Source organism: Callospermophilus lateralis, chromosome 3, assembly GCF_048772815.1.
Source record: "Callospermophilus lateralis isolate mCalLat2 chromosome 3, mCalLat2.hap1, whole genome shotgun sequence".
In the NCBI taxonomy this organism is placed as follows: Eukaryota; Metazoa; Chordata; class Mammalia; order Rodentia; family Sciuridae; genus Callospermophilus; species Callospermophilus lateralis.
In genome coordinates this window covers 186,533,508-186,560,436 of record NC_135307.1, presented here as the reverse complement: position 1 = coordinate 186,560,436, position 26,929 = coordinate 186,533,508, and the positions used below count along the sequence as shown (strand labels likewise).

General features: G+C 48.9%; 1 protein-coding gene across 2 annotated transcripts; it reads left to right on the top strand.

Annotated features, from left to right (window-relative positions):
- The first annotated feature begins 129 nt into the window (after positions 1 to 129).
- On the top strand, positions 130 to 19,841 carry Rae1 (ribonucleic acid export 1). Of its 2 annotated transcripts, XM_076851920.1 has the most exons (14): positions 130 to 607; positions 714 to 1,151; positions 1,414 to 1,511; positions 3,848 to 3,944; positions 4,471 to 4,575; positions 6,522 to 6,614; positions 9,185 to 9,271; positions 10,204 to 10,290; positions 10,396 to 10,467; positions 11,614 to 11,721; positions 15,176 to 15,282; positions 15,365 to 15,440; positions 15,989 to 16,183; positions 18,745 to 19,841. In XM_076851920.1, exons 4-14 carry the CDS (start codon positions 3,855 to 3,857, stop codon positions 18,829 to 18,831), a joined length of 1,107 nt encoding a protein of 368 aa, XP_076708035.1. In that variant the 5' UTR covers positions 130 to 607; positions 714 to 1,151; positions 1,414 to 1,511; positions 3,848 to 3,854; the 3' UTR covers positions 18,832 to 19,841. The 2 variants fall into 2 exon arrangements, with proteins under 2 accessions (XP_076708035.1, XP_076708036.1); XM_076851921.1 differs by lacking the exons at positions 130 to 607; positions 714 to 1,151; positions 1,414 to 1,511 and adding an exon at positions 2,819 to 3,029.
- The last annotated feature ends 7,088 nt before the right edge of the window (positions 19,842 to 26,929 follow it).

The following is a 26,929-nucleotide window of genomic DNA, read 5'->3' as shown; positions in this document are numbered from 1 at the left end:
TCTCAGTTTCTGGCACAAATGTGGGCTCTCCGACGGAATCTGCGCATCTGCGAGTACACCAAGTTCCCACGGATCCCGGGGATGCTTGAGGCGGTCACGGCATGCAGACCAGGCCTAGTAGTGAACTCGGCCGAAGGTCCTGTGCTTCTCTGAGTGGGCACAGTGGACATGGGTCCAAAGGACCCACAGCTCCTTCTTAATTCAGCTCAAGGTGGCCCCTCTTTGGAACTTAACTCCTGCACTGGGCCCGGCAGAGCAGACGGACGGAGTCAAAAACGGAGTCACCAAGCTAAAACTTGTCATGTGACCTTTCAGAAAGCAAGCAAACTGAGGTCACGGCCAAGTGTCCTAGATGGCCAGCTTCAGTCGGCATGATAACGAGGCTCCCTCCGCCTGGACGCCCGCCACACCAGCAGCCTAGCCTCAAGCAGTCGGCCGCTTTCCGCTCTGCGTTCGCGAGGCTCACCCCACGCCGGCGGCAGGACCCCCACCTAAACCCGCAGTCACCTTGTCTCCCGACGCCTTGACGTTTCCACCGAGCGTTACCGGTGGCAGGAGCCTTCGAGTGACATCGCACGGGCAACCTAATCAAGAACCTGGACTCCAGGCCGGTTATCCCCCGAGGGCGGAGAGGATCCGCGCAGGAGGTCTCCCCCAGCAAGGTCCTGGACATTAACTGGTAGTAATCAGACCTTTGCTTTTTTTTTTTTTAGACTTTTAATCACGACAAATACGAAAATTAATTCACAAGCCGAGAGTTAACTACCTTCCACTAGCCCTGTCGGCCAATTTACAAAAGCGGTTGCTTGGCAACATGCCGCGCTTGGCCAATTTACCGCCAATTCGCAAACTGCTAATGTAAGTACTTCCTCTCGACGTCAACGACGCTTTTGCGCTTGAGCCACCGCCCCGGAAGGAGGAGCCGATTTCCTCAGTGCTTTCCGGGAGAAACCGGAAGTGGCTCCGGGACGCATGCGCTGTCTTTCCGCGGTAATTGGGGCTGTTTCTACCACCAACTCGAGGAGACTCGGGCTCCCGGTGTTTCTGCCCGGGCTACCTCGCCAGTGCTCCTCCGCGCCAGAGCAGGTCTGCAAGGCTCCTCGGGTCCACCCGCTGCCCCCCCCCCGGCTGCTCGCCGCGGCGACTCTCAGGTAGGCCCCGAGCTTTCCGTTGCAGCGCCTCGCAGCCCGCGGAGGCCGGAGTCCCCTGAGGGGTTCGCCTGGCTGCAAGGCCGAGGCGCGAGCGGCCTCTTGGCCGAGCTTAGGCAGAGGCTCTGCGAAGCTCTGCCGGGCCGGAGGGGGCCTCGGGGGTCGCCTAGGGCCTGGTCTCGTCGTTGCCCTTGTAGGGAAACTGAGGCCCCGGGGAGGGTCTCCCGGGCTTAATGGCAGCCTTGTCGCCTTTTCCTTCCATCAGGCACACGTCGCCTCTTAGCAGAAGCTCTCCTGACCGGTCCTCTGCACAAAGGCCTCCCTCACAGGTTGCCTCGTCGCCCTTGCCGCTGTCGGAAGCAGGTCTGTTCCTCGGTCTTCCCTGCCGCGCGTTTCCCCCAGCGTGTGCGTTTGCACTCCCCGGACCAGGCTCCGTGCTGCCGGACCGCTGCGCCCGGGGAAGGACCCAGGCAGCTGCGTGCGCTCCTGGAGCTTGGGACGGACCAAAAACCAGAAAACGCCAATCGGTACCCGGCGCCGCCACCAAAACAAGGGGGTGTGGCAGAAAGTTGGAAATGTTAAATTAGGGAAGCCGCCGAGGGGATGATTTTTAAAAAGAACAGGGCTGACAGCTTCATGGAAGTCCAACTTACAGAACGTGAATTTCCCAGCTAAAGGGTACATTTTGACGAAATTGGGAACATTTCCATCACCTCAAAACGGTCCGAGGAAGCAGCTTTTGGACTAGAACGTGAAGATTCAAAGGGAGGCAACTGGGGGCTGGGGGAGGGTGAGCCATTCGTTGGGGTCTGAAGAACCATTGGTAGGATGCACCCTGTGTTCAGGGCAGAAGCAGCCAGCAGATCTGTGGCTGGGGTTCAGCAGGGAAGAGATTGACACATTGGGTACCTGCCTTCTCAACTTCTTGGGTTCCCATTGCCCAGCACAGCATGTGGCTCCTACTAGGTGATAAGTGGTTGAGTGACTATTACCTAGAGTCCTGTAAGTCCATCCCTAATGGCAACCTGACTGTTGGGGGCGGTGGGGTCAGAAACAACATTTGTTAACAGCCTGTTGTGTTTCAAGTATGATGTGCTTGACCTTAACTTATTACTCTGTGAAATAGATATCAGTGTCTTTATGTACAGTTGAAAAAGTCAGGACTAAAGAACTTGCCCAAAGCCACAAAACTGTTCCCAGACCCTGGTTACAGAAGCCCTGTGATTCCTTCGCTTGTTTGATCCTGCAGCTAACTGATGCTTCAAGTGCATCTCTACATCTTGGAGCAGAGATGCAGTTGGCAAACACCATGTCCTTTCACAAGGTTGCCTTCCGAAATGTCAATATGCCCATAGCTGTTGCTCTGACCTATTATGTTTTCACTTTGTTTTTTCATCAAGCCAGGGAACTCAGATGTCTTCCCCAAGTTCCTTGCAGTTTCTCCATTCTCTGTTGTCCTGTTTAAGGATATTGCCCTCATTAATCAGTATGTCACTCAGCCATTAGGCTTCTTTTGGAGAGATGACTGATGTGGTAGACTTCTGAATGTAAAGATTTGCTAACCAATTGAAAACATAGTATCAAAGTATGTGAAATCTTTAGGAAATTATGCATAGACTTTCTCCTTAGAAAGGAAGAAAAAGAAGGAAAAACTGCTTTTTGTACTTAGTATGTGCTAGACACTACACTTTCTGCAAATTCTGATTTGATCCTTCTTGCAGACCTGGAGAGTATACAATATTTTTTCTCTGTTTGCAGTGAGAAAAATGAGGCCTGGTGAGATTAAGGTTCCAGCTTAATCTGAGTGGCAGAGGTTCTATTCAGACTCTGGTGGGCCTGCTAGTTATGCCCTGGAAAAAAACTCAGTGGAGATTCTTCTAGGTATATGTCTGTGACCTAATGCCAAACCTTTTGGAATTCAAGTGGACCAAAGTGGATTACTTTTTAAAAACCACTAAATATAGTTGTTGAGTCCCTTCTAGGACTGGTTGTTTTTCTAGGTGACTTCATGCAGATGTTGACCTGACCAGAGCACAGCACTCGGAAGAAAGTGAACTCCCCCCAGATAGGGAACTGAAACGTGGGGATCTTCTGTCCTTTCTGTTGTATATCTCTGGTGTGGAGCTTAGTGTCTCTGACTATTTAAATGAGCAGATTTATTTCCTAGCTGGTAACTGAAAACTGCCCTGGTATACCATGTCAGTATTGGTTCATTAGTGGTGACAAATGTGTCATACTCTATCAGATACCAAGAATAGGGGAAACTGGATGTGAGGCATATGGAAATTTTCCTGTCTTTTTGGTTTTTCTCTAAATCTTAAACTGTTCTAAAATAGAAGGGTTTTGGGGGGGGGGGCGGGGGTACTGGGGATTGAACTAAGAGGCACTGAGCCACATATTTTATTTAGGGACAGGGTTTCACTGAGTTGTGTAGGACCTCGCCTTTTGCTGAGGCTGCCTTTAAACTTGCAGTCTTTCTGCCTCAGCATCCCGAGCCATTGGGATTATAGGTGTGTGCCCCTGTGCCCCTCATAAAGCTTAGTCCACTTATTGCATTTTTAGATCTCTTCTGAAGAGAGGAGCCTGGCATGAATCCACTATTTTCTTTCTGTGACTTAAGATCTTTATATATTGCCTCTTAGTGGATTTTATTACTTAAGAAAGGACCTGTCCTTAACATGTTGCATTTTATTGTTTAGACACAAAATGAGTCTGTTCGGAACAACCTCAGGTTTTGGAACTGGCGGGACCAGCATGTTTGGCAGCACAACCACAGATAATCACAACCCTATGAAGGTACTGCATGAGGCCTCACAGGGTTTCCTACATCTGTGACCTCAGGAGAAACAAATGGCTGGGGATCCTCCTTTGGAATGAAAGCTCTGGAATTTTGTCTAGCCCAGTTTTCCTGAACCTTGGAGCCCAGAAATACCTGAATCCTGGCCTAGTGTCCAGTTCCTCTTGACTTGTCAGGTCTCTATAATCACCCAGGTGCCTGTGAGAAGTGCAGATTCTCAGGGCCAAGCTGAGGACTGTTGGATCAGCATTTCTGTGGGGTGGGAGGTGGGTAATAGATGTGAAGGATCACTTAGAGCAAGAGGTAACTGGGGGCCACCATGTAGAAAAGGTTTGGGGTCTTTCATTTAGTGTGCTGTTTATAGTCCCAGAGGGCTTAGTACTTTCCTTGGCTTATTTGATCAAAGTAAGGGAAGGTCTAAGTTCTTGAGACAAGGAAAGTCCACCATGGCAAGTTCAGTGAGAAAGAAAGCAGTTTTGACATTGTGATGATGTGTACATTTTAATATTGACTTTCCCTCCCCAGGATATTGAAGTAACATCTTCTCCTGATGATAGCATCGGCTGTCTGTCTTTTAGCCCACCAACCTTACCGGGGAACTTTCTTATTGCAGGATCGTGGGCTAATGATGTGAGTGCTTCTTAAGTGCATCTTCTCTAATCCTATCTTGGTATGGATAAAATTGGCTTTTCCTTAACTCCAATCTGTACCAAGTGAGTGGATCAGAACTAAGTCTTAGTTCTTATATACATGGTCTTTTTCAAGAAACTGTGAACCCTTCTGAATGGAGATATCATTATGCATTGCTCAAAATTTCCTACTCTAGTCCAGTATGTTAAAGCATATTCCCAAACCAAGAGTACCATTCACTGAGAAGAATGTTACCCACGTTGATGCACACAATTTCTTTCTTGGTGTCCTGAAAGTGCTTCAGGCCTGTGTTCAACTTTAGATGATAGCACCAATCCTGCATAAACGTTATAATTATCCATTGTGTACAGAAAGAAAGATTAATCATAATGTCCAAAAAAGAATGATAAAAGTTAGTAGAATAGTAAGCACAGGATGTGAAGAGGGTCTTCACAAAAGGAGTAAACTGAAACCATTTAGCCACATTTATATCACTAAGAGACAAACTTACATGATAAATTCTTTTTTTCTACCCAACAAAACATTTTAAAGACTAATAGTACTGGCAAGGGTAAGCTTCAGCCTTTCTTGTACTGCTAGTAGTATGCAAATTGGAACATTCTGGGTAGTAATTGGCAGTATTTCTCAGAGATCCTTAAGTCCCATTGATTGTCCTAGAACTTGAGAAGGAAATCTGATAAGGAATTAGTCCTTACATAGAGAAGCACTGTGTGCTTATTGTGTCCATGTTATGAGTCAGGATGCTGAGGCTTAGGAAGCAGAACAACTGGCCTGTTTTCCACGAGTGGTCAGCCAGGGTGCACAGGGAGCTCAGGGCTGTGTCACTGCTGCCTGACAGTACCTCATTAAAGACTGACTTTGTGCTAGTGAAGATGTGAAAGGTTTTGCCTTCAGCAGTGGTGACAATTATGTGCTCAACAGATGGAATACCACTTTCAAGGTTTCTGGAAGAGCAAATTGGCTTACAGCGGGGAGATGGGGCAGGTGGGGGATGAGGGAAGGACTAGGGAGGAGGGAAGTCAAGGTTGGGCAAGTTTATATGTAGTTTTTGTAAAGAGTGGTGTGCTTTTTGATTGGTTGTTTTTTTGTGGTGCTTAGAGATTGAACCCAAGACCTCATACATGCTAGGCAAGCACTCTATCCCTGAGCTACATCCCAGTTGTGAACTAGGAGTCATGTTTATGACATCTCCAAGTAAATTGCATTACTTTTATAAACAGAAAAGTGAGGTAAAAGTTAAAGCATTCAGAGTAGAAAGGTAAATTTCCACTTAAGTTTTGATTTTCTAAATAGTTATGATTGATAGTCTATTCTTATTTATACATTATTTATTTAGTTTTGCAAAACTGGGTATTGGACCACAGCCTCTACCACTCAGCTATATTCCACCCTTTTTTATTTTGAGACAGGGTCTCACTAAGTTGCCTAGGGTTGACCTTGAGCTTTCTTTTCTGCCTCACCCTCCCAAGTAGCTGGGATTACAGGAGTGAGCCTCTACTTCTGCTTTAAAAGATATCTCGTATATGTGATGAGGAAATTACTTACAGTTTTACATGTAAGCAATAGGATTTGTATATTTTAATAGCTTAGAAGTAGGAAAATAGCTCCTTCTATATGCATTTTGATGGCTTTGTTCTTAAAAGTTATATGATTAGACTAATAGAGGAGTTTGTATAAATTATAGGGGGCTGGTGATATAACTCAGTAGGTTGAATGCTTGCCTTGCATGCATAAGGCCCTGGGTTCAATTCCCAGCACCGCCCCCCACCAAAAAAAAAAAGAGACACTATGAACTATTAACCTGTCTCTTTACAAATTAGAACAAATTAATTAATTAAAAAATTGTACCCCATCATTCCTGGATAACAGTGCTTCTAGTGCTTCACAAGTTGCCTCGCTTGCTTTAATTGGTCTTGTTCTTATAGGTTCGCTGCTGGGAAGTTCAGGACAGCGGGCAGACCATTCCAAAAGCCCAGCAGATGCACACTGGACCCGTGTTGGACGTCTGCTGGAGTGATGTATGTTCCAATCCATCTCCCACATTCTCTTCTACGTAGAGTGCTGTGTGACACACAATAGTTTATAACACAAACACAAGTCAGGTGTCCCGCATCTGATATGCTTGATGGTACTGAACAGTGAATAGTAATTCATTGTCACTCTTAATGTTAGCTTCAGTTAGATACTCTCTCTGGAAGCTTTGCTTGCATTAAAGCCATTTGTTTTGTTGATATGTTTGTTTTGTTTGGGAGGGGGTATAAGGGATTGAACTCAGGGGCACTTAACCACTGAACCACATCCCCAGCCCTTTTTGCATTTTATTTAAAGACAGGGTCTCACTGAGTTGTTTAGGGCCTCACCATTTCTGAGGCTGGCTTTGAACTCGTGATCCTCCTGCCTCAGCCTCTAGAGCCACTGGGATTACAGGTGTGTGCCACTGCGCCTGGCTGTTTTGTTGATATGTTACCTAGAGCAAGAAATTATATCATTTCTTGAAACCTTTCCTGTATCTAAATACACCATAAGCTTATGGGGTTTTTTAAAAATATATTTTTTTAGTTGTAAGCGGACAAAATACCTTTATCTTTATGTGGTGCTGAGGATCGAGCCCAGTGCCTCACACATGCCAGGCGAGCTCTATACCCCTGAGCCATAACCCCAGCCCTAAGCGTATGTTTTAAAATCAGAAATTTTATTATTCCAGAAATACCTAGAGGGGGAAAAAAGAATACTTTCTGTTATTAGATATTTGAATTGTATCAGTTTCAACTTCTTTCTCCTCCTAAGATCCTGAATATAAGCACTTGCACACATTTATTCTGAGCTTTTCTTTTTTCTTATTTCTTTTTTCCTCTTCTCATATTTGAGGAGAGTGTAGTGATGAAGGGACCCTTGGCAAGGCAACAGATGGGAGGCAAGGCACCTGTGCTGCTGCCTGGGAGGGACCACTGAGCTCTGGAGGAGCTGCTGCTGTGGAGGGCTGGCCACCTTGGCAGCAGGTTGGCTCTTGCCCGTTCTCCTGCCCCTGCTGCCTGGTTCCTGAACCCAGCAGAAGCAAGAGGCAGGTGTACATGACGCTAAGGAAACCAGGCCTCCAGGCCCTTTCCAGGCTTTGTTCCTGTCTTTTCTGACCAGATTTATTAGGTTATTTTCAGACATTTATTTATTAGGTATATAATAAAACTGAACCTTTGAGGTCTAGCTTTGTTTTGAGGAACAAAGACCATGTTCAGTTGTGGAACAATCCCTCAGCCCCAGATGCCCTCCTGCCCTTCTGTAGTCAGATCCTTCCCAGCTCTCAGCTCCTGGAAACCACTGATCTATTTTCTGTCCCCAAATGTTTTGCTTTCTAAGAATGTCATATACATGGGAAACTGTAAGACTGGAAACTGTAAGTCTAGTCTCTCCCTCAATCTGCTGCTTCGGAGGTCATCCAGGTGGGGGGCATCACTTCCTCCTCTTCATTGCTGAGCTGGGATCTGTGTGTGAGGTTTTCCTGTCTAGTCATCAGATTGCTCTGCATCTAAGGTTTATGGCGTCACCACTGTAAATTCATTCATGGAATGAGGGACAGGCTTCACCTCTTTTTCAGATGGAGAACTGGTAGCTTCAAAGGGGAGAAATTTTTGCCAAGGAAGAGTGGAAAGTCTGTGAGCTTTGACGCTAGAAGTGAAATAGCCTAGGCCAGGGGTTAGCAGACTCTGGCCGTGAGCCTGAACAGCCCTTGCCTGCTCCTGTGAGTGCACTTTAATTGAGCCCAGCCTCATGCATTCACGACAGATGCATGTAGCTCTTTTAAGCAGTGCCAGGGTAGGCCTGCTCCGTGGCTTCTGTTTCTGAGTGTATCATTAGTCAGTGACTGCTGGTGCTTTGAGCTAGTTTGCACTTTATACCAGCGATTCTTATAAATTAGTGTAGTTTTATCACACATACTTTGGAGTGCCATTAAACATAGAGCTGAACAAGCTAACTGTGTGTGTGTGTGTGTGTGTGTGTGTACATGCGCTAGGTGGGGGCGGGCGGAGTAAGTGTGGCATATGTTTACAGTTGGTGAATCTCGGTGAAATGTTTACATTTATTTATTTTTCTGGCATTGGGGACCACTGAGCTGTATCCCTTCCCCCTTTTTTTGTTTTTGTTTTTAATTTTGAGACAGGGTCTCACCAAGTTGCCAGGCTGGCCTCAAACTTTTGGTCCTCCTACCTCAGCTTTGTAAGTTGCTGGGGTTCCAGGCGTGCACCCCTATGCTGGAACACTTTGTATTATTATTGTAATTTTTCTAAAGGCTTAAATTTCTCAAATAGAAAAAGATTTTAAAAGTAGACCAAAGTTGCCTTTGAGGGATGAGATTTAGTTTTCATTATATAACTTTTAAGTGTTATTTGGTAGATTTTTAAAATATTCTATTTATATATTATTTCTTAGGTCAATAAAATATAAAGCTAGAGCTGAAAGTGTGTTTTGTTTATGACACTGTGGCTTGCAGTATAGTAGCCCCCAAATAATTGGAAAAATAAAAATTGGAAAACAAATGTTCAACCTAGTATCTGAATTTACATAGATTTAATTTTTCTCCATTTTGTTTTAGGATGGGAGCAAAGTATTTACAGCATCATGTGATAAAACTGCCAAAATGTGGGACCTCAATAGTAACCAGGCAATACAGATTGCACAGGTAACATAAGCCCTTTGCAAATCAGCATGATAGGACTGCTGCCCAGGGTTGTGATGATTGTAATAATTCCCTGCTATAGAAAAGAACAACGAGAGTGTACAAAGTCAATCAGATTTAAGTGTACTAGAAAGTTCTTAGCACAAAAATAATGGTTTTTGGCCATTTTTTCTTGTTCGTAGTATTTTCCTAGAGCCTTTTGCATGTGTCTTCCCTATATTTGTGGGTGGTGCCATCAGGAGTTAGTGGTATTAAAACCTATAAAGACAAAGGCTAGAAGTGTTCCTCAGCATGGCCATGTGGCCTCCCCACACCTGTGTGTGACTTGTCTTTCACCAGCTGCGTTGGCTCGCTTGTTCTTCAGGTGTTTACTGAGTGGCCATGTGCCAGGCACTGTCTTCAGGGTCTGGAAATACTGCCTCAAGTAAGCGGGACGCCTCCACATGCCTACAGAGCTTTTGTAGCATGTCTAGCTTTTGTAGCAGGCAGGTTCTCCCATGAAGAATGCCAGGAAGGGGCAGCAGTAGTTATGAAGGCAGGCAACCTGCAGCTTCAGGGCCCGCCTAGGGGCATTCACAGAGCCTCTTGGCAACCGCGTGTTTTCAGGACAGCATTGTGTACTGAATTCCCAGTGCCACATGCTGGGGCCTCTCCATCTCTCCTTGGTACATGTGTAAAACTGGCGTGGTTCTCACTAGCCATTTCTGCATATCTCCCCAGGGAGGGTCATGCTGTCACTCTTAGTTATCAGTAAGTCAAATTGAAGTTTGTAAAATGGAAGGTGGGTATATGCTCTTGTGTCAGATGGACTACTTTTGGTCCTGGGGAAACACTGAAATATCCTTTGATAATTAGTTCCTTTTCTGCGAATCTCTAGAAGTGTTGAGCACATTGTTAGGTTACATTGATCTGCTTGTTTTTTATCTTGTTGAAAGCATGATGCACCTGTTAAGACCATACATTGGATCAAAGCTCCAAACTATAGCTGTGTGATGACCGGGAGCTGGGATAAGACTCTGAAGGTGCAGTATGCGAGAGGGAGTGTATGGCCCCGGCATGGCAGACCTAATTCTTCCCTGGGTAGATTTCAGCTTGAACACTCACACAGTGCTCCTTTTGGCTTTTAGTTTTGGGATACCCGGTCATCGACTCCCATGATGGTCTTGCAGCTCCCTGAGAGGTGTTACTGTGCCGATGTGGTAAGGAATTTTATTTTCTTTAAAATACCAAAATAGCACTGGGCACAGTGGCTCACACCTGTAATCTCAGCGGCTCAGGAGGCTGAGACAGGTGGATCTTGAGTTCAAAGCTAGCCTCAGGAATGGCGAGGTGCTAAGCAACTCATTGAGACCCTGTCTCTAAAGAAAATACAAAATGGGGCTGGGGATATGGCTCAGTGGTCGAGTGCCTCTGAGTTCAAACCCTGGTACCTCACCACCACCAAAAAAATAGCATTTTTTTCCTTCTGGCATCCTGCAATTAGTAGGTAATTGAAAAATTCTTTATTAATAGATGGGGGAGAGGTATAGTTCAAATTACTCTAGTCACCTAAGTTGGTTTAGGGGTTGCATTTGTTCAGAACTCCTAAATACTGGTGGTCACTTTTTAAACATATGCAGCTAGGTATGTGCCATCCTACTGTGAATTTGTTGTGAAATGGTAGCAAAACTTGTGGTTATTTTGTGATGTGATTCCAGTTTTCACAATCCTGTCTCTGAGATGGAAACCGAGGTGCTTTTTCCATCTGTTAGTCAAGAGCCAAAGTTTTATACCAAGTATCCCAGAAATTCCACTTTTTAGGAATTTATCATGAGAAAAATGATGGGTACAAATGGTCTTCCCTTGACATAATGTAGTGAAACATTAAAGGTGACCGGTGGACCTACATGGTGGGCATAGTTAACCACGCCCCCTGAGCTGTGGCATGTTTGAGGGAACACGAGGCAGCCACTGTAATGTTCTCGGATAAATGTGAGTTCCTCACCGATTCTCATAAAGCACAGCTTGAGTGGAGGACGTGGGTTTCACAGCACAGTGTAGACACACAAGGCTCAGAAGACTGGAGTCGAGTGTGCCGTAGTGTTAGCTGTGAGCTTTTGAAGGCCTGGTGTAGGTGATTTTCATTTCTTCTCAGTTCCTCAGAATATTTCCTAAATGTTCACATATTTTACGGTTTTTAAAAACAAGGCTTAAATATATATGAATGTTCTGCCTACAGATAGATTCTCTAGGTTTTCGTGAAACATTGATGCCATTGAATAGTTAAACTTTTAAGAAGTTGAGGTTTTCGTGACTAGAAAAGCCCGCTCCTTCCTGTTCAGTGTCTGTTTCCCTCCATTCCGTAGATCTACCCAATGGCCGTGGTGGCGACTGCAGAGAGGGGCCTTATCGTGTATCAGTTAGAGAACCAGCCCTCTGAATTCAGGAGGATAGAATCTCCACTGAAGCACCAGGTAAGCGAAGCCCGTGAGGAAGCATGTGTTGAGCACCTGCTGTGTGCAGGATGGTGCTGCATAGAGGACAACTGTATCTGCTTTAGAAGCCTGGAAGTTACCTAGGGAGTAAGTTTAAGGAAACAAACAGATGTTTGGTGAGTAAAAGCCACCCATCCGTGGGTGAGCCCACCTCACCTGTCTCCTGTGGGTGGCCAAGTGCTGCTGAATAAACTACACACCTGCTGGGTTGGCTCCCGGGCAGTTCATCACTTCCAGCCTCAGCTCTGCCTTCATCGTGCACGCGTGGTTGCAAGGCCCCCTCCAGCTTTTGTACTCACCAAAGACTGTGTCTCCTTAAATCCCTGGAAGTAACTGCCAGACTTTCCAAAGTAGGGGCAGCCACACTGTATGCAGTGGCTTCATCTTCCCACTGGCCACAGGACTGCTGGGCCTGCTTCTCTCTCCTTAGGCTCCCTTTAGCCTTTGTCTCAGTGATTGAATTCTCGTGTTCAGAGAATAAAGGAGGGTCCTTGTCTTCCTCCTACTGGATTTGTGAGTCTGTGAACCTGCATCCTTCCCTGCCTCCCCTGTCAGGTGGGGTTCTTAGGCCAGTTCTATGGTAACACCCCTTGCCCTGCATCTTAGCAGGAAAGATGATCTATTTTCACTGTCCGGTAGCTTCTGGCTCTTAGTTCTTCACCAAAGGGTGCCCAAGCCTGTGCGTCCCTCCACATAGATCTCCCTCACCCCTGTCCTCCTACAGCTCACCTGCACACTTGTTTCCTTTTGTGGTCAGGTGTCTTGCATGGTCTGTGTTTGTCCCCTTCCAAACTTAACTGATGACTTAACTGAAACTCTGGTGTGACCCCTGCTCAGGTCTGCTCATGAGCCACTGGGCCTTGGCTCCGTGCTGCCAGCCTCTTCCTTGTTGGCTCTTTGCTGAATATTGAGATTCCCCCCTCTTCTGCCTGTGCGACCGCCTTCCATGCCAAACTCATCTCCCATTCATCACTGTCCACAGTCATGCTTGCAGGCTAGAGATGTGGGTCCCCAACAGACCCTGCTACTATGCTCCTGACAACGACACCCACACTCCAGTAGCTCCCTTGTTTCTCCCAGAGGTCCCCATCCAGCAGCACCCTCTCCAAACCCAGGACCCCTTTGTGCATCGCTTTTCAAATATTTTCCTCTCCTTGGGATTCTCCTTGGCTGTGGCCCTCAGTGCCGTGGTGCATGTGTATACATGTAAACACCGGCAGGTCTGGACCTGCCCCTTCCACCACTCCTTCCCTGTTCTTCCTGATGCACTTGTTCCACATCTCATTAGGTGGGACTCCATTTGCTTGGTTGTCTGAGATGGAACTAGAAGTCATTCTTGATTCACCCTCCTTCCTTTTCTACTCTCCTATCTCATTTATCACCAGGCTCCCTTACTTCCACCTGGGAACTATTTAGAATCTGTTCTTTTCTCATTCTTCTACCACCATATTTGATCTAAGTCTTCTTAGCACTTAGATCAAAACTTTATGACATTGGCTTGGCAGTAATTTCTTGGGTGTGTTACACCAAAAATATAGGGAACAAAAGCAAAAAAAAAAAAATGAACATCTACAAAACAGAAAGCTTCTGTGCAGCAAAAGAAGCAATCGGGTAAGAAGGCACCTACCAGTGGGAGAAGACGTCTGCCGGTTACGTATCTGTCCGGGGTAACATTCCAGAGTGTGTGAGGAACTCCTGCAACTCGAAGCAAAAAAAAAAAAAAAACTGCCCCGGTTTGGACTGAGTCTTAAATGGACATTGCTCCAGAAAAGACATGCACGTGGTCAGCAAGTGTGGGAAAGGTGACCACTATGGCTTCTCCCTGGGAGATGCAAGTAAAAGCACTGTGAGGCATCCCCTTACACCTTTGGGACCACAGTTACCAAAATGTGAAAAGACCAGTCAGCAAGGACCTGGAGACGTGGAGCCCCGTGCACTCCTGCAAGGCTGCAGGGTGGAGAAACCATGGTGGAGACAGCACTGCAGAACCTGGCGGTCTGACCCCTGAGTGCTCACCTACAACCGTGGGGCCAGGATTCAAGCTGTGTGTTCACTGCCATAGTCACCAGCCAAGTGAGTGGCTGCAGGAATCACGGTGTGCATGCCGTGAGTACTCTTCATCCACACGAGAAGGAGGGCGATCTGCCTTGGTGACAGCATGATGAGCCTGGAGGATGTGCTGTCTTCACACATTGTTCCTTTACGTAAGATCCTCCAGCATCTCCCTGGCTTCCTGAGACGCAGTACAGTGGCCTTTGTGGTCACCTGCTGCGCAGTAGCACACCCCAGCCTCTGCCTTCTAACGCTTGTAGCAGTGCATACATATCAGGGTTCCCCCTCCCCTCAGCCTTTGGGAACTACATCTCTCCTGGCAGCTTCTGTGGGATCTGCTTGATAAAAAAAACATAATTATTAACATATTGATTATTCACATTAATGCGTTTCACTGTGATGTTTCCATACATGCACACGCTATGCTTTGATCATGCCCACCTGCCTTTTTAAAGGATATGATGCTTGTCTTCCTACATCTGGCTCATTTCATTTACCATGCTGTCCTCGAGTCCTTCCATCAGCTCGCAGATGACGTGATTTTGTTCTTCATGGTTGACTACTTCTCACATGCTATGTTTTCTTCATTCTTTGGGTGGTAGGCACTGCGGCCAATTTTTGTCTCGGCCACTAGTAGTAGTGCTGCAGGAAATGTGGCAGCTCAGGGATGGTTCTGCATGTGGACGTCATTTCTCTTGGTTAGATCGCAGCAGTGATATAGCTGGAGCACGTGATAGTTACAGTCTTCGTTTTTAAGCAGCCTCCGTCTGCCTTCCATAGTGGCTGTGCTAGTTTATGTTCCCTGCAGCAATGCATGAGGTGCCTTTACCTCACACCCTGACCAGCATTTCTGATTTTTTGATAATAGCCTAAAATGGTCAAGTTCATTGAGATAAAGAATAGAATGCTGTGTCACTGTGTAGCATGTTCAGTTTATATATCGAATGCTGTCCTGTCTGCTGTCTCCACCCTGTTGCCCCCTGAGGTGGGCCTGGCCGGCACTGCTGCCCAGCTGGAGAAGAAGAGCCACACAAACACAGGTCATAGCAGTACATACACAGCTGTGGGGCACTAGCCTAGCTGGTGATGGCTGCTGATCCAAGGGAGCACCTGCCAGCCCAGCAGGGCCAGTGCCTGCATCGGCCAGCATCCCCGGTATGCTCCACTGGGGAGAATATGGCTTCCCAGGGTGGCAGAGGGAGAAGGGACAGTTGCAGTTAGTTGTACAGTTGGGTCACAGAATCGCGTGGCAGTTTAGAAGCTAGAAAGCAGTGCTAACGGTGCAGGGATGCCTTCCTCATGGCAGAGTGAGGTTTCTGGTGACTGTCTTACATTTACATAGTGGTAATGTACTTTTTTTTTTTTTCTCCCCAAACTTTAGCATCGTTGTGTGGCTATTTTTAAAGATAAACAGAACAAGCCGACTGGCTTTGCCCTGGGGAGCATCGAGGGGAGAGTTGCTATTCACTACATCAACCCCCCAAATCCGTAAGTGGAATTCAGTCAACTGGAAATTTCACTCAAGATTTATTTTTTAAAGGGAAGACTTAGATGTGCCTTTGTTTTTCAGTGCCAAAGATAACTTCACCTTTAAATGTCATCGATCCAATGGAACCAATACTTCAGCTCCACAGGACATCTATGCGGTACGTCTCTAGAAACTTAACTTTGACATGTAGAATCCAGACCTGGAGTGGGCTCACCAGTGATTACAGGGTCAGAAAGGACACATCCCAAGAGCACTGAGGAGCCTCTTATGTGTTCTCTGGGGGTAAATGGCTTCTGCATTGGTTTCAGTTTTCTGTTTTTATGAACATATAGTCTGATTTGTTCTTAGTCTGTTTTGAAATGCAGGCTTGAGACATTTAGGGGAGTGTCTCATACCTTCTTCATGAGAGGGTGCTGGTCAACAGTTTTCATACACAGCCAATAATAGATTGCTCTTTACTGATAAAGAAGAAAGGCGCTTTCCTGAGATGCGCATCCCTGTGGTGCTCCTAGCAGATGCACACATCAGTTCTGTGCCCTGGAGGGGGGCAGGGTTTAGCTCTGTGCCTGCAGTTGGTCCAGGAGACGTGGGAGTGAGAGACGACTTTGCCTTCTGCCTTCTGATTCCTGCAGGAAGTAGGTGCTGGCACGGACCTGCTTCTCCACTACGCCTGCCTCTGCTCTCACTGTGTGTCGTCCTCTGCAGGTAAATGGAATCGCATTCCATCCTGTTCATGGCACCCTGGCAACCGTGGGATCCGATGGGAGGTTCAGCTTCTGGGACAAAGACGCCAGAACAAAGCTGAAGACTTCCGAGCAGTTAGATCAGCCAATATCCGCCTGCTGCTTCAACCACAACGGGAACATATTTGCTTACGCTTCCAGCTATGATTGGTCCAAGGTGAGGGTCCCCGCCTGTTCCCCGCGCTGTAAGGCAGTAGAGGCAGGCTCTGGCCAAGGCCTGCACTTGAGCTGTGACTTTGTTCTCCAGAGTTGCTGTTGTCCCCTTGGGAAGATCCTGTCACCTCCCTGTCAGGGGAACTCGTAGGCCTGCCTTTAAGGCTGTGTGGGTGCAGTGCAGGCTTTAGTCATACCCGCCCAGGAGGTGCTCCGCCAGTGTAGGCCGTCGCCAGCTGCTCTCTCCTTAGGCACAGAGGCCTGGGCATGCAGGAAGCTGGTGTCTGGGAGCTGGGGTGGTTCCTGTGGTTTCTGGAAGGGTCATAGGCCAGGGCATTGAGCTGTCACCTGGGCGGCCCTGGTGGTTTGCTCCTTGGCAGGAGAAGTCAGGAGCTGTCAGGGTTCCGCCTGCCTTTCCAGGCCTCAAGTTTGGTGGTGAATCGCAGGCCAGGGCTGCATCCCACAGGGGAAGGAGGGGTGGCATGCTGGCTTCCCTGCCTGCTCCTATCGGCTTTGGAGAGCGCAGCCCTGCAGCTCGTGGTTCTATCTCCCTCACCTCTCGCCTCGCCTCTCGCCTCTCACCTCTCTGCTGCAGAGCAGCTTTTGAGCCCTTTGCCACCTGACCCTTGCTCCTGGTAGGGAGGTCACCAGCCTCCATCTTCCCTACCCATCTCCAGCTCCCTCCACCCCCGCCACTTGCCCCCACGTTCCCCATTATGTTCCTTCCTATCCCTTCCTTGACTCCTTCCTTGTCCACCAGAAGCTGCTTTCTGTGTCGGGCACAGTGGTGCACATGCTCCTCCCTCGGCCTCTCTGCTGCTGCTCTTTGCTGCTGTGTCCCTCTTCCTACCGCTGATCGGGCCTGTCATGCCAGCCTTCTTCCCGCCTCGGCCAGGTTCTGAGGTGCTCCTGCATGCCCGAGGCCCCAGCCCTGGCCTTGTGCACCCGAGGCTCCTTGGTTCCCACATGGCTGCTAACCTCTCTCCCCACAGCACTGATCTCAGCCCGGGCAGCTGCACCCGCTGGTGCTCCTGAGGTCACCTTAGTTTTGCCTCCTCAGAAGAGTTGGGCAGTGACAGGTTCTGTCTCTTCACATGGCTGTTCTAGCCTGTGTGTGTCCCCTCTTTGGGCTTCTTTTTTTTTTTTTTTTTTTTTTAAGTAACCTTATCGGTATGATTGAAGTGGAGCATGCAGCACACATTTAAAGTGCACAGTTTGATCAGTTTCGACATCTGTAAATGCCTCTGAAACCACCTGTCAAGATAATGAGTGTGCCATCTTCCCCCAAGGTCTCCACCTGTGTGCTGACTCCTCCCCCCTGCACACACTGAGCTCTGGATCTGCTTTTTGTCACTGTAGACCCACATGCACATTCTAAGATTTCTTGTAGTAAGAGTCACACACCACACACTCTTTTCCCCCGGGTTCCTTTACCCAGCTTAAAGGTTTTGAAATGCACTGTGCTGTTGGCACATGTCACATCACTAATCCTTTCATTTTCCATGCCAAGTAGTGTTCCATGTTGTGGACACACCGCCATCCCTCTAACCACAGCTTCAGCTTTGCAAGAATGTGGACTGGCTGCTCCACCTGGCTGAGGTTGTGGTCTGGAGACCCCTAGCCCTGGCCATGGGCTCTGCTCTGAGTCTCCCGTGCCTAACCCAGCAGCTGCATCACAGCTGCTCCTTATAAGCCACACTCAGGGCTCTGCGCCGTACAAACATTTAAAAAAGTAGTAAAGTGAGAAGGCTTATCTGCTTTGAGTGCTCCTTAAAAACTATATTAATGCAATTTGTCCAGGCCGTTAACATCAGCTCACAGTGGGGTTGTGTAGGTCACAGTCAAGTTATAAAAACACCACCTCAGGAGTTTTCTGTATTCTTAGCTCAACCACTATTACTATTAGCTCACTGCTTGACTGTAGCCATTCAGAAAGCTTCACTTTATGTTATGGTGAACATCCAGAACTTTCTAAGCATACCTGTTGGGAATGTCATTACAGCACAAGTGGCAGAGTTTGTGAGTTGTGACCACCTGTCTCTCCCAGGCCTGTGCTCACGTACTTTCTTCATAGTCGCCTGCCTTGCCCTCCCGCTTGGCTCTACCTAAAGGTTGGATCTGCTGGTGTCCCTGACCTCTTGACAGTCTGGCAGCTGCCATTCCTTCCTGTGGGGTGATGTTCAAAGTGGTCGTCTGGCATTCCAAGCCCCAGGCAGTGTGTCTCCCCCACCCCAACAGGCACACAACCCTGGGACCCCTGCTTTTCTCAGCTGCCCAGGGCCAGCTGCACCCTCCCTTAGGTCAGAGCTATCTTGACTCGAGGGTGTAGTGGTATTGCCCGTAGTTATGTGGGACGCTGTGGAAGGACCTGAACCAGGCCCTTAGCCTTCTCTCTGAGGACTTAAGCTTTTAACACATGACTTCTCCTTCTCTCTCCCTTGGTTTGTTCTGTTCCAGGGAGGTTTTGCTTCTAGCACTTAGCACAGGAACCAGCATATAAAAAGGGTCACAGAAGTTGACTGTTGTCTTTTAGTAAAAGATCCTTATTTTTTTTTTCCTCTTTAGGGACACGAGTTTTATAATCCCCAAAAGAAAAATTACATTTTCCTGCGTAATGCAGCTGAAGAGCTAAAGCCCAGGAATAAGAAGTAGCAACCTGAGACTTCTGGTTGTCCAGAGTTGTTTTCTCTCCGCTCTGAGGGCCCCAGCTATGGGCACCTCGGCCATGGACGTGGATTCCAACCCCTGGAGGAAACAGGTCACTGCTGAGCAGGTCCAGCTGTCCACGGCAACTTGCCGCCTCTGTTCCACTACTTGCTGCAGAGTTTTCTTGTAACTCTAAGGGGGACAAAATTATTATAGAAGTTAGAGTCTTGTGGGCAGTGTCAGGTATTTTACTGTGCTTCCTTCAGCAGCATATGTGTTAGAGAATTTTGGGAAACCAACTATCAACCCTGTATTGTATTTTGTAATAAAATATTTTGAAGGTTGCCGCTAGCTCTTTCTGTCCTTCTCCCCTGTCCTGCCTGCCCTGAGTCCTCAGCAGTGATTATCCTGCTCAGCATCAACACTGGGCTGTGAGTTATTTTCACCCATCTTGGGAAATGCAGAAATCTCGCACCTTAGAGAATGAATCCCGAGCTGTGATCACCCCTGCCCTGTGGCATGTCCTAGTCCCTCCATGTGTTGGCAAGCAGAGTGGAATGGTTTTCCTTTTGCTTCCCTTTAGCATTCCCAGTGCTACCCGGCTCTACTGGATAGTTTCCTGGCCATTCTGAAGTGGGAACTGTCCTCTTCCTAAGAGACAGGACTTTGGTGGGCTGCCTTGCAAGACCCAGATGGGTGGCATTTGTGTGGTCTTCAGGTTAAAACCAGGTCCCCTGCGTGGGAATTGCTCTGAACTTGTGCCCCCAGTGGTGGTCATGTTGAGTGTTGCTCTTTCACTCTGGAAACGCCCTGACTGGTAAGTATCCAAAATGAAACTCGGTGTTTGTTGTTTGAGGCTGTTGTACCCTGTGGTTCCAAGCACTGAGAATGCCATGTTGCTTTGGGGCTGCTGACTGTGGAGATCTGACATCAGTACTGTTCCAAGATGGATTTGCCTGTAATCCATGCTTTAAATTCTTTGTAGATCATGAATAAATTAGACCTGTTAACTCTTGGCCCCTGTTTTTCAGCCTGCAAATTTTATTTTTTAGTGAGTAAAAAAAGTGGGTACACAGGGCCTGGTGGCCATGCCTATAATCCCAATAGCTTAGGAGGCTGAGGCAGGAGGATCACAAGTTCAAAGCCAGCCTCAGCAACTTACCGAGCTAATTCTTCCCTGTGTGAATCAGCCCTGTGGTTTTATGGCCCTATATATATGTGAAGATGGAGCAGGAAGCAGAGATTGTGTGGAGAGATCCAAGCTTGATCATCTCCATGGCCAGCTTTACTTGGGTCTTGTCAGCTTTAACTTGGTGCATCATTCTTTTAAGTTTCATCATTCTTTAAGGAGCCAGTGACTGGCTGTGGTTGAAAATGACAAGTCCAAGCCATGAATCTGTTAAGTGGTCATTTTCCAGGATTGGGCCGTGCACATCATCAAAGGGGGGATAGTTTTTCTAATTGGCAGGTTTGAAACATTTGCTTAAATCCAGGATTGGACTTGGGCTGCCAGAAATCCAGAGTGAAGGAGCTGGGTGCCCTCAGGTGGGAATCGTAGTTTAGACACCAGGGCTCATGTCTCTGCCACCCAGAATCTGGAAATAAAGTGTGACGAGCCAGTGTTTGTTGAAATCATGAAGCTTCTTAAAGTATTTGCTCACACATTTCCTAAAACGTACCTGGACTCTTCAAGGAGCTTCCTCGTCCCTGCAGGCACCTGTACTGAACGTTGCTTGTAGTAGCTGCTGGGTAAGTATTGATACTTAATGCTCAGATTTGGAAGGGGCCAGGTGCCCTTGGCTGCTGTGATAAAGGTCAGGAGTTGTTCCACCACTGAACCTTCACCCATGACCCCATTGAGAACAGCTGCACCTGTGGAGCCCCGAGCCTCGTGCAAAAGACTTGAGTTCTTTCATTTCATGTTTTCAAACTTTTTTTTTTTTTTAAGAGAGTGGGAGAGAGAGAATTTTTTAATATTTATTTTTTAGTTCTCGGCGGACACAACATCTTTGTTTGTATGTGGTGCTGAGGATCGAACCCGGGCCGCATGCACACCAGGCGAGCGCGCTACCGCTTGAGCCACATCCCCAGCCCCTTTCAAACATTTTTATTAAGAAAATTCACAGCATTGAAGAAGGGGGAGAGATGTGACAGAGACACCCCGGGCTTGTGGAATGTGGACTCGCCTCTCCCATTCTTGCTGCCAGGCTTTCCTCTCACCCCTGGTTTACAGCACCACTGCCTTGGCAGCTGGTCAGCACGGGCTGGTGCCCAGAGCTGCAGGTGAGACAGTGCTGGGCGAGGTGGTGGTGCAGGTCTGGAGGCGTGGGTAGGGGACAGTGGCAGGGGCATGTGGCCTTGTGAAGCCTGCCTGAAAGCCCACCCGTCGCGCCCTATGGGCACATACACCTGATAGTCTGGGAGCCAGGGGCCAGCTGACCCCTGCCTCCCAGCCCCCCTGGAGATCGCTTCATGCCAGAGGAGCTTCTGGGGGAGCAGAGCACACACTCGTCCATGTGGAGTGTGGAGAGCTAATGATAGCGTTCCCCGGCTTGCACGTTCAGCCGCCTCCTCCCTGATTTTCACTTACTTTTCTTTAAATTCACCCTAAAAAACAAAGTGTTGAAAATTTTAGTCCCCAAGGCAACAAACTGTGAAGAAGTGACTACTAGGTCAGGAGGCTCTGCCTTGGCAAGTGGGTCAGTGCTGGTGTCCCAGGAGAACGGCTCCTAATAGGAGGAGTGTGTTCCCTGCCTGCAGCGTACGCTCGGGCCCTTGCCTGACAAAGCAGCAAGGTGCTAGCACCTTGAAATTCTCTTCCTCACCTCCAAACTGAGAAATTTCCTTATAAATTGCCCAATTTGTGGTATTCTTTTACCAACACAAATAAACTAAGACAATTAACTTTTTTAAAACGTAAAATAAATGTCAAGTTTGTAGAAAAAAAACATGGAAAACTAGGATCTTTGTGTAAAGTCAGGCATAAACACAAGAACTGATACAATGAAAATAAACAACAAAGATGAGACCTGGGACGAGAGAAAATGTGCCAGCTGACAGCATCCTGGGGTCACCTCACTGGAGAGGTCTGTCAGCTGATGTCATTCTGTCTCAGCTACTTGATGGAGCCCATCTCCAGTTCTGGGAGTAATTCCGGAAATTTTTTTTTCCTTGTTTAACCAAAATCTTGAGTCTCCTTTGAAGGAGGGGCTCTGTCAGGAGTGGTGGAATCACAGCCCACTGTGAGTTCCAAAGTGAATATAGTTGTGGCACCTGGCATTTAACTACAAAATAGAGCCACAACAGAGCCCAGACCCTGCCGAGGAGCATCACTTAAGGCAGCTTGCGTGGCCGCCTGTGGTGCCTCTGTTGCCTTTGTGTCATGGACCTTGATACCCATGGGTGGGATTTTTCTCGGCCTGTTGTTTGGGTGGTTTAGATGCACTCTTGAAGTCCCATGGCCTCTAGTCGCACCTGCAAATGGTAGCAGAACTGTTTCTTTGCATTCCTCCCAAAGAGGGGGCGACCAGGGTGGTGGCTGACATTGATGATGTGGTATTCGGCACTTGCATATGCTCCTGGAGTGGATGCCTGGCAGCAAATCCCTCCCCTCACCACTGTGCAACCTGGAGTGTGTGATTGGAACCTCTGAGCCTCAGTGGCCTCAGCTGTAAGACAGTCACAAAAGTTTGCTGTCTGTAGTCAGCGTTGAAGCCCAGAGGGGGGCTCCATGGCTGGCCCATGTCTGCTGTTGCCAACATAACTGCCAGATGGGGTGGCGCCTACCTTGGTTGTCCTTAAGAATTCCCGTAGTGGAAGGTGGTTTGGGTCAGGCCAGCAGATGGCGCCAGTGAGCCCGGTGCCAGGACTGGAGCAGGTGCTGGTGTGTGGTCCCAGGACACTGGCAGTGAGAGTCATCTGCCTGGCCAGTTTGCTGTTGTCACCAAGCTGACAAGATATTTGAAAAATGCCATTGAAAGATTGTTTTTCCTGTTGAGAGAATATTCTTAATACTTTGTAGAATGTTTGGTGGCCTCCTTGGAAAATTGAAAGAGACAATTTGTCAGAAGTCGGATTCCTGATTTCTCTGTTTCATACATAATGTCCCCCTCATGAGTCTCCTTGGGGACACGGGAGCCTGGAGCCCACTGGGGCTCTGGGCACTTGCTTCTCTGAGCACTGTTCGTGACCTGGTTTGGGAGGAACCATAGGAAATGCAGATCTCTGTTCCAAGCCATTGTGGTCATTCAGGGCAAACAGAGTCATTTAAGACGAGATTTAACTTTGAAGGCACCGGAGTTGGTTGGCCTAATGCACAGCAGACTCAGATCTTAGTACAAAAACTTGGTGTAAAAGTCTCCATTTTTATACCAGTTGGTTACATGTTGAAATGCTGATGTTCTGGATAATAAAATGAGAATTTCCCCTGCTTAATGTGTTTTGTGTCACTATAACAATCCCTGAGACTGGGCACTTTACCAAAACAAGAGGTTCATTTGGCTCACGGTTCTAGTGGCTGAGGTCCACAAAGCACCACAAGAAGCCCAACTGCGACACACGCTGGTGGCGGCATCGGATGGCGGGAGCTCAAGGCAGGTGAAGAGGGGCTCATGGACAGAGAGGAAGCGTGGGAGCCCTGAAAGCAGGACTTGCTTGGCAGCATGAGGTGCAGCCCCAGGAGCGACCCTCCTGAAGGGCACTCATCCCTTCCCACGCCAGTGGCCTCGGCTCTCCTGCCTCCCAAGGATCCAGCACCTCAGCCCCCCATGCTGAGGCCATGCCCCAGCACTGACCTTGGGGGATGGAGCACAGCTGGACCACAGCAGTGCGCTTCCACCCTAGCCCTGGGAGAGCTCCGTGACCCACACACTGGCCTCTGGCCTGGGGAGGTCTCACCACTCATCCCCCAACTGTTAGCACGCGATGCACGATCTTGTAAAAGCAAATTTTTGCAGAGAACTATTCACATTTTACTTCTGAAACTGGCAGAGTCAGTGAAATTGCTCCTGTGTCGACTTCTTAACCGTCGCTGACTACAGGGAACTCTTGGTGAAGCGCAGTGTCCTCTAAGCCACAGGCGTCCTCAGATGTGCTGGATGTCAGGACTCCAGAAGGCTTGTGCGCTCCATTGTCACGGCTGCAGGGCCGCTGGACTTGGGGTTGAGGTCGAGCCTGTGTGTACCCTAACATCCTCGCTCTGGCTCTGGCTCCAGGGCACAGGGACAGCCGTGTTGGCACAAGCTTCCGTTTGTTTCCTGTGAGGCGCTGGCTCGACACCCAGAGAGTGACGGTTTCACCCTGGGAACTTCTGCTGTGGTCAGCTGTTTCTAGGTTTCACCTACCACATGGAGATGGGAGAGGGCAGGGACCTGGTGGCTGCAGCTCCTGTGACATGAGGTCACTACAGGCAGACATGGAGAGTCAACCATAGCCGTGCGTGGTGCGTGTGAATATTTTGACACCATGTCCCCGCCCCCACCCCACCCTACCCCACCCCACCCCCAGCTGGTACCGAGGATTGAACTCAGGGGCACTCAGCCACTGAGCCATATCTCCAGCCCTATTTTGTATTTAGAGACAGAGTCTCACTGAGATGCTTAGCGCGCCTCACTTTTGCTGAGGCTGGCTTTGAACTCAACGATCCTCCTGCCTCAGCCTCCCGAGCTGCTGGGATTATAGGCGTATGCCACAACACCTGGCTGATAACCATGTTATTAAGGGATGATTGGCCTACAAAGAGCTATATGTGTTTGAAGTACACCATTGGATGAGTTGGGAGGTGAACATGCACCCATGAAGCTGTCACCACGATCTGTGAATGTCGTCCCAGGACACGAGGAACATTCTTTAAGATGAGGGCTGATCTCAAAGCCAGAAACCCCAGGGCACACTGGCTCAGCAGCAGACCTGCTTCTGAAGGGTTGGCAGCCTGTACTTGCTCTACCCTTGTCCCTCCTGGGGTAGGACAGGGAGGCAGCCCGGCAAGGAGGTAGAAAGCAGTTACCAGCGGCATCCACAGGACATCGTGCCATGCTCACTCCGTATCTTCATTTCCTGCCCCGGCAGAACCACAGCCAAGTGCCCCTGAGTTCAATCCCCAGTACTGAAAAACAACAACATGGGGTCAAAATATCTAACACACACGGGCTGTGGTTGACTCTCCAGGAGTCCCATCACTACCATGCAGCCCGAGGGCCCATTGGACAGCGCCGTGGTCCTCACTCAAACTTACCTAGCTAATGGGGGCCAGCAGGGACTGACCCCAGCTCTCCAGACCAGCTTCCCCGCTGTGGCCACCTTCACCGAGGAGACTGAACTCTGGTTCTACCGGCTCCCTCCTGGCCTTGGGCACCTCCACTGTACGGAGCTTCCCATCATCTCTGTCTCTCCAGGATCTTTCTGGCTCCAGGGCTGACCTTGAAGACAGGTGCGGAGAGAATCCCTGAAGTGTGGCGCCTCCTGAAGAGTCTGGGGCCTCTGGTCCCTCAGGTCTTGGGACTTCATGTAAACTGGTCCCTGGGCTTCTTCTGTAGGGCCACTCTGAACAGGGCAGAGGGTTCTGTCTAACCACTGACACTTGCCAGCAAGCCGCATTGTATCGGTGATGCACTGGGTTGTGGCCCCTGCCTCAGATCCACAGGTCGAAGTCCTAACCTAGAACAACCCAGATTTTGGATAACAGCCTTCAAATAGGTAACTAAGTTAAACAGGGTCACTAGCAAGGCCCCCATCCAACAGGGCTGGTGTCCTTCTACAAAGAGGAAATGTAGAGGACAAGGAGGAGCCACCTGAAGACGCCAAGAGAAGGCGGCCACCCACATGCCCGGGAGAGGCTGGAGGAGTGGCCTTGCCACCCCCTGGGCTAGGCCTCCCGGTTCCAGAATTGAAAAGCAGCAAACTGCTGTATTGCCAGGGGTCGGGGGTGCTTGTCACAGCAGCTCAGCTGAGGCCTGGTCTCCCGGGGCCTTTACCCTGCCGCTGTGCGCCATGGTGTCTCCACCTGAGCAGACCTCATCCCTGCGCCTCTGCAGGGCCAATCACAGCAGGCCCTCATCACCCTGGAGGACAAGCTCTGCCGCCTCCGCCTCGGCTCTCACCGAGGACTCAGCATTAGCTGTGGCCACACTGAAGCCATGACTAGCACCTGCTGGACGGGCTCCCCCTGCCCACCACCTGCGACCTGTAAAGGCTGAAAACTCAAGTGTGTAGCCTCCAGGAGAGACCCCTGCTCCTCTCCCTGGGTACAGCCCAGCGGGGGCTGGTCATCTTAGGGTGACCACTCACTTGACTTCCTGGCAACTGGTCTCAGCTGGAGAGATCCTGGCTCTTTGCAGCACTTGGTTTTCTTAGCAAGAAATGTCTCCTCACAGAAACCAAAGTGTCCAGGTGCACGGCCAGGGGAAGCAGCATCGGGCGGGGCCTCCAGAGTTTCTGCCTGACACAGCCCTGTCCCCTGCAGGCACATCTATCCCCACTGCCCATCCTTCTTGGGAAAGATCCTGGGGCATGGGATTCACTCTGTGGACAAGGGACCAATGAGTTATTTCCCTATCCAAAGGGAGGGCAGCTTTCCCCACTCTCTTGTTCGACTGCAGACTCTCTTTGCCCCTGGGCCTAAGGAGCAAAGCTGTATTCGGTAGTTCCCACCCGAGTCCTACAGGGTCAAATGCAAGGTGCCAGCAGGACGCTCCTTCAGAGACCTCAGGAGAATCGTGTCCCACTTCCTATGGGTCTTTGTGGATGCTGCCTGCTGAGCCTGAGTCCACGCTGCTTAAGCCTCTCGCCTCTTGGTCAGTCTCTCCTTCCTCCTGGGCCTCCTGGGGAATCCAGGGCACCATCTCCAGATCCTCAACGTCAGCACGTCTCTGGAGGCCCCGTTGCCACAGGTGAAACATTCACAGTCCAGAGGTGAGGACCTCTTTGGAGGCCAGGATTCAGCCTCCCACTTGGGTTGGTGTCTTTCTTTGCAGTCAGAGCTGATTAGGTGTCAGCAGTATTTGACAGCAGGGGTGTGGCCTTGAGGGTACCCTGGAGGGTAGACAAGCCTTTGGCCCCACCAGCAAGTGTGGCCCACTGTGGATTTGGGCCTCAGTGCTTGATAGGG